This window comes from Poecilia latipinna, unplaced genomic scaffold (assembly GCF_001443285.1).
Source record: "Poecilia latipinna isolate Pla-1442-1.1 unplaced genomic scaffold, P_latipinna-1.0 Scaffold1469, whole genome shotgun sequence".
In the NCBI taxonomy this organism is placed as follows: Eukaryota; Metazoa; Chordata; class Actinopteri; order Cyprinodontiformes; family Poeciliidae; genus Poecilia; species Poecilia latipinna.
The window spans coordinates 23,274-29,676 of NW_015114085.1; the positions used below are offsets into that span (position 1 = coordinate 23,274).

The 6,403-nt window shown below is 35.9% G+C and overlaps 2 gene segments (V, D, J or C); both read left to right on the top strand.

Annotated features, from left to right (window-relative positions):
• The first annotated feature begins 2,997 nt into the window (after positions 1 to 2,997).
• Positions 2,998 to 3,478, top strand: LOC106962890 (Ig heavy chain V region XIG14-like). The segment is given in 2 exon segments: positions 2,998 to 3,079; positions 3,169 to 3,478. Coding segments are annotated over 2 exon segments (348 nt in total).
• A 594-nt stretch (positions 3,479 to 4,072) lies between these two features.
• LOC106962874 (Ig heavy chain V region MC101-like) overlaps positions 4,073 to 6,403 on the top strand; it is an 11,127-nt gene continuing 8,796 nt past the window's right edge. Inside the window, 3 exon segments of the V gene segment in view lie at positions 4,073 to 4,115; positions 4,198 to 4,292; positions 6,275 to 6,356. Coding sequence covers positions 4,073 to 4,115; positions 4,198 to 4,292; positions 6,275 to 6,356 — 220 coding nt within the window.

Below are 6,403 nucleotides of genomic sequence, written 5' to 3' on the forward strand. Positions count from 1 at the left end.
CTGTGTATTACTGTGCCAGAGAGACACAGTGACACAAACCATCTGCAGAGCCGTACAAAAACACCTTGATAGTTTCCTTTCAACCAGATGAGGCGCTTTTAGACCACTTATTTCAAAACGAATCAGATGGAAAAGCTTTTCATTGTAAGGGACTTTAAAAATATTCAATTGTTTTAAGTATACAGCAGAATAAAACTTGAAAACAATTATAACAGAAATAATTATGACTTAAAATTATTTTCTCTTTCCTCCTAGCATTTGTTTAGTCTAAGTTTTTTATGTTGTAAAATACTGCATGTTGTTTGTAATTCATATTTGATATAAATATAAAATAATACAGATAGCACAAGCAACATATCTGCACTCTATTATCGTGTAAAGGGCTTGATATACATCACTATCTCATCCTATTTTTTGTTTTGTCCCCTGGGTTGTAATGATTTTGGCCTGCCCCTGTCATTTGCTGCTCCCCATGTATTTCATAATGCCACACTGACACAGACAGCAGAGATATACAAAAAAAAAACAAAAAAACATACGTACAAGTGCTCTTGGACCCCTGAGGATTTAAAAACTTGAGGCTGCATCCTGATTTTTTTTTTTTTCATAATTATTATTTATCAAACATGTGTTTACACTAATCATTGCATGATTGTATACAGTAATGGGCTTTGAGCCACACATTAATAAACAATATTTACTGCAAAGCTCCTCAAATACAGGCTTTTAAAGCCAGTGTCCTGCAACTTTCAGATCTGTGCCCGTTCCAATTCTTCTGGATTAAATGCCTGAATCACGTCCTCAGTGTAGTCCAGTTGTCTAGAGTCCTGCTAACGATCTCATTATTTGACTCAAGTGTGTTGAAGCAGAGACACACCTAAAAGCTGCAGGACACCGTCCCTCAAGGACTGGATTTGACGATCATTGGTTTAATGTAATGGCATCTGATCCAGTTGGATTTAAATTTCTTATTGGTTTGTATTTCCCCTGTATGTCTGTGTAAAATACAACTCATCATCACACAATGACAAAGTAGAAATACTGTTTAAATATCGTATTAAGTTGATTATTACACAACTCATTTTAGTCAAATTATAAATTCTGTTGTGTTTCTCAGTCCACTGGGACACTTTATGAATATTGATGAATCAATTGTTGTTACTTATATGCTCTGTTAGTAAAAGCATTATCATCTGATGACAAACAAAATCTTCTTTTTAAATGGTTATTAAAAGAAACAAACTCTTATATCTTTTGTTTTGGCCTAAGATGAAAAAGAAAAGACTAGTAATATTGCAATATAGGAAGAATGTTTGTATATGAAATATCACTAATATATATTTAGTGAGCATTACAAAAAAGTAAATGCTATAGAAACGTGCAGTGGTTTCCTATGAATAAATCACATTTGTGATTGGCTAGTTTATCATTATGCAAATGAAACATTTGGTTCTTAAGGGAAGATCTCACCCTGTCATTCAGACTCAAAGAAAAACTTTCATTAGATGACTTTCAGCACCAACATGTCTCCTGTAGCTCTGCTGCTGCTGCTGCTGGTTGTTGGATCATGTGAGTGTCAGAGAGGCAGAAAAATTCACAGCGTGATCACATCACACTGACGGTTTACTGTTGCTGTGTTTTCCTCCACAGGTGTAAAGTGTGAACAGTTGAATCAACCAGCCTCTGCGACTGTGCAGCCAGGTCAGCGTCTGACCATCAGCTGTCAGGTCTCTTATGATCTGGGCAGCTATGCTACACACTGGATCAGACAGGCTGCTGGGAAAGGATTAGAGTGGATTGGTTTGACATGCCGTGGATGCACCTCAGTTTACAAAGATTCTTTAACAAACAAGTTCAGTTTTACTTTGGATGATTCCAGTAAAACAGTGACTCTGAATGGACAGAATCTACAACCTCAAGACTCTGCTGTGTATTACTGTGTCAGAGAGTCACAGTGACACAACACAACAGTAGAGCTGTACAAAAACCTCTCAGAGCCTGAAGCCCTATAGCATAGAGCTACCAGTAGAGGTGCTCTAAAACCACAAATAAAAAATTGACGCCTGTTCTCAGAAGCATGCTAGAGATCAATTTTACTGCAAAGTGAATATCGCAAATTTAGTAGACATGAAGGCATACATTGTTGGAAAATCAACTGGAGAACAAAAACAGCAGTGATGGAGTAGAAGCTGAGAGAAGATGTAAACTAGGAAAAGAGCAAAGTCTACAACTCTCCCCCTGGGAGTTAATAACACTTGCCTGCTTAATCTTTTCTCAGTGACAGTTACTGCTTCCTTGTTCTTCATTTAGAAGAATCTTGCAGTTGTGTCTACACACAAGTACTCAAATGGTGTGATTTAATGTCAATAAAAACATTGCACTAGCTTATTTGTGTTACATGACAGAATAATTAAACTTTTTTTATTTGGTTTTTACTCCTTTTTTCAGTCACATTGTGTTTGGTTACTGGTGAATTGCTAAATGCCTAGTTCTCAGTTTATATTTTAACAGTGTCTGTATTTTTGTAAATAGTAGAATGTGTGTGATAAAGTTTTTACTTTTACTGACTGAATCTTGTAGGAGTGGTACTCTTTAATTTTATTGTACTGTTTCATTTTACATTAACAGTGAACTCTTTCTTACATTAATTTGTTCTCTCATTCATTCAAAAGTTTTCTTATTGTTACTACTGTTAGTTTTGAAAAGCATAAAAGGTTTACTATGTCAAGAGTAGCCTGAACGGAAAAAAAAGAGTATGAAAAAAAGGTTTATCTACTTCTTTAAATACTGATTCTGTACCTGCTTTGTCTTCTACTGTGTGTTTGACACAACTATCAATATTGAAAAGGTGCCATGGTTTCCTCACATTGATTTGGTTAGAAATATTTGATCTATCTTTAATGTTTCTTTTGAAATGATTGTAAATTTCTTTATGCAAACTTAATTTCCAGGGAGTTTCCTATAAAGATGAGGTCATGCTGTCATTTGCACCAGAAGAAGAGAAACTCCCATCAGATCATCTTCGACACCAACATGTTCTCTGTAGCTCTGCTGCTGCTGCTTCTGGCTGCTGCATCCTGTAAGTCTCACTGAAACTGGAGATGTGATAGACTGATTTTACTGAAGGTTGTTTATTGTTCTGTCACTGTTTTTATTTTACTTCTACAGGTGTGAAGTGTGAGCAGCTGACACAGCCAGCCTCTGTGACTCTGCAGCCAGGTCAACGTCTGACCATCAGCTGTCAGGTCTCTTATTCTCTGGGCACCTGGACAGCTTGGATCAGACAGCCTGCTGGAAAAGGACTGGAATGGATCGGAGTGAAAGGCACTGGCTATACATCCTACAAAGATTCACTGAAGAACAAATTCAGTATCGACTTAGACACTTCCAGTAAAACAGTGACTCTGAATGGACAGAATATGCAGCCTGGAGACTCTGCTGTGTATTTCTGTGCCAGAGACTCACAGTGACACAAACAAGCAGCAGAGCTGTACAAAAACCCCTCATGTGAAATGAAACCCAAAGAGGAAGAGCTCTAAGCTCTTCCAAGTTCATAATTTAACAGTGCAGATATTTTACAAACACAAATAAAACTTGAAAACCATGTTTTTAAAAAACCTGCTTTTAAAACAGCATTTTTTTCTTACCTTTTATAAAAGGTATTAAAACATACTGTTTTTTAATGCCTGTGGAATGATAAATGTCAGTGCGTCATTCAGCCCTCTCACCATGTGTTTTATTAATATTCAAAACATTTTCCTTTAAGGTCCATTTGCAATTGAACATCATAGTGAATATACTACCACTAAAAAATTGATATGATAGAGGATTCCTTTGGGATTTAAAACAAGAAATCAAATTTTAATATTCTATAAAATCGTAATTAGGAACAGCAGGTTGAACAAATAAATACATTTTTCTAGATTGTATTCAGTGCAGCTGAGATAATTCTCCCTTTTTTCATGAAATCTGATTGGGTAGTCAGTAATCATGCAAAATAAACCTGCTATAAAAAGTCAGTGCTGTCAGTCACAGGAACAGAAGCTTTCATCGGATCACTTTCTACACCAACATGTTCTCTGTAGCTCTGCTGCTGTTGCTGGCAGCTCCATCCTGTGAGTCTCACTGAGACACTCACATTATGCTGAGACACATATTGGTGATGCATTTTAATTAATTTGATGTTATCATTAACAGGTGTGAAGTGTGAACAGCTGACAACCAGCCTCTTCGACTGTGCAGCCAGGTCAGACTCTGAGCATCAGCTGTCAGGTCTCTTATTCTGTCACCAGGTATGAAACACACTGGATCCGACAATCTGCAGGAAAAGCACCTGAATGGATGGGTGTTATTTGGGCTAGTGGAAGAAATGCTTATGCCAGCAATGTCCAAGGACGTATTGAAATCACCAGAGACACCAATAAGAAGATTGTGAATCCGAGACTGTCTGCTATGAAACCAGAGGAGTCTGCTGTGTATTACTGTGCCAGATATGCACAGTGGTTAATGTGAACAGAGAAGCTGTACAAAAACTCTTCACAGAGCAGGAGATAGGTGACATCAGTAAATGTTGGTTGATGGTTTCATGTTTTTCCAGAATTCTGCCCACAGATGTGAAACAGAGAATGTGTATCAGGTTTATGTTTATGCTCTATATTTATCCACTGTGAATACAATTAAGTTAATACATGAAAAATAACATTCATTCCTTGTTCATGTGTGTGATTTTTGACTTCTATCTTGCCAAAGGTTGGTTTAGACCAAAAATAAAATCACTTTTGGCAAAGAAAAGCTTAGGCCATTATTTCAGGAAGGTGATGTTTTGATAATGGCAGTAAAATACTTTAAAAGTAAATTATGACTGGTTGTTCTCTCATTTTCTACACTCCAGATTACAAATTAAGGAATTAATCTGTCAGTTAGATAGGAACAGATGTTCATCAGATCATCTTTTGTACGTCCTCTGCAGCTCTGATGCAGGATGCTGTAAGTTTCATTTAGAGAATCATATTATGATTACTCTACAGTCTTACTGATATTACATTTTGAACCGATGTGATATCATTAAAGGCTGTGAAGTGTGAGCAAAGAGTTCAGACTCTGACCATCATCTGTTAGTTATGTTATGGATGTGACCAACAATCACACACACTGGATCTGTCGACTGGCAGAAAAAGGGTTCTGGCATCTCATGTGCCAACAGTGATTAAGGTCACATATAAATCACCAAAGTCTGTGTATCATAAAACCTGAAGACTCTGCTATTACTTTGTAAGAAACACAGTGATTAACGAGCAGCGAGGCTGTACAATGTTGAAATTGCATTAACTTGCATAGAATACTGATCATTGTGTAAAAATAAACAAGATTTTCTGCTTTTTAGCTCCGTCAACAGCTGGTCCAACAGAATGTTTTATTATAAGCTTTAGTCGTAGATCAAATATGTAGTTGAAACACTACATTTAATTTGAGGCTGAATTCATGATATACTTTTTCTTTTTATATACAAGAAGGTTTTTATTAGATTTTCTTACAAATTACAATTTATTACAATTTTATTAGGTTTTCAAATAATTTGTAATAAAGACAATCAACATTGGCCATTGCTGAATTAAACATGTAATTCATATTAATTCAAACTAAATTCACACATTACACAGGACAGCATGATGTTGTAATTGCTGTTTCCTCACATGGTTATGGGTTTAAATCCCAACCAGACTCAGACTCAGACATCTAAAATCAATGAAAATACAAATCAAGCTAGAAATTATTCTCAAGTTTTGTACATCAAGCTTTTAATTTTTTCTATCCAATATTGCCTTCCTTATTCCTTGTCTTAGTCAATGCCAGTAACATAATTTTGATGCGTAGCATCTAAAAGTTAAAGCATTCTGCCATAGAAAAATAAATTTGATGAGTGTGTTAACATTTGTTTGTAATTTTTTTTTCTATAACAAGGAAAAACATGAATGATAAATTAATAAGTTATTCCTACTGTCTTCGGTTGTTAAAGGAGGAACAGGAGCAAGACAGGAATATTGTAAAAGAAAAAGAAAAAAGAATAAAACAACTCATGCATATAAATATAACAACCAAAACGGTTCACTTTTATACATCCATTCAGAAAAATGAACTAAGGGGGATTCTGTTTAAAATAAAACTATTAGTTTCCTACTGTGCTGTGAGCATATAATAGACACTGATGATTGGCTGGTTGGTCATTAGGCAAATTAAATGACATCCTTTAAATGACATAATCTCATCCTGTCAGTCACAGAGAAGCTCTCATTGGATCACCTTCACCACCAACATGTTCTCTGTAGCTTTGCTGCTGCTGCTGGCTGCTGGATCCTGTGAGTCTCTCAGAAATACTCACATTATGTTGATGCTATGCTCTTAC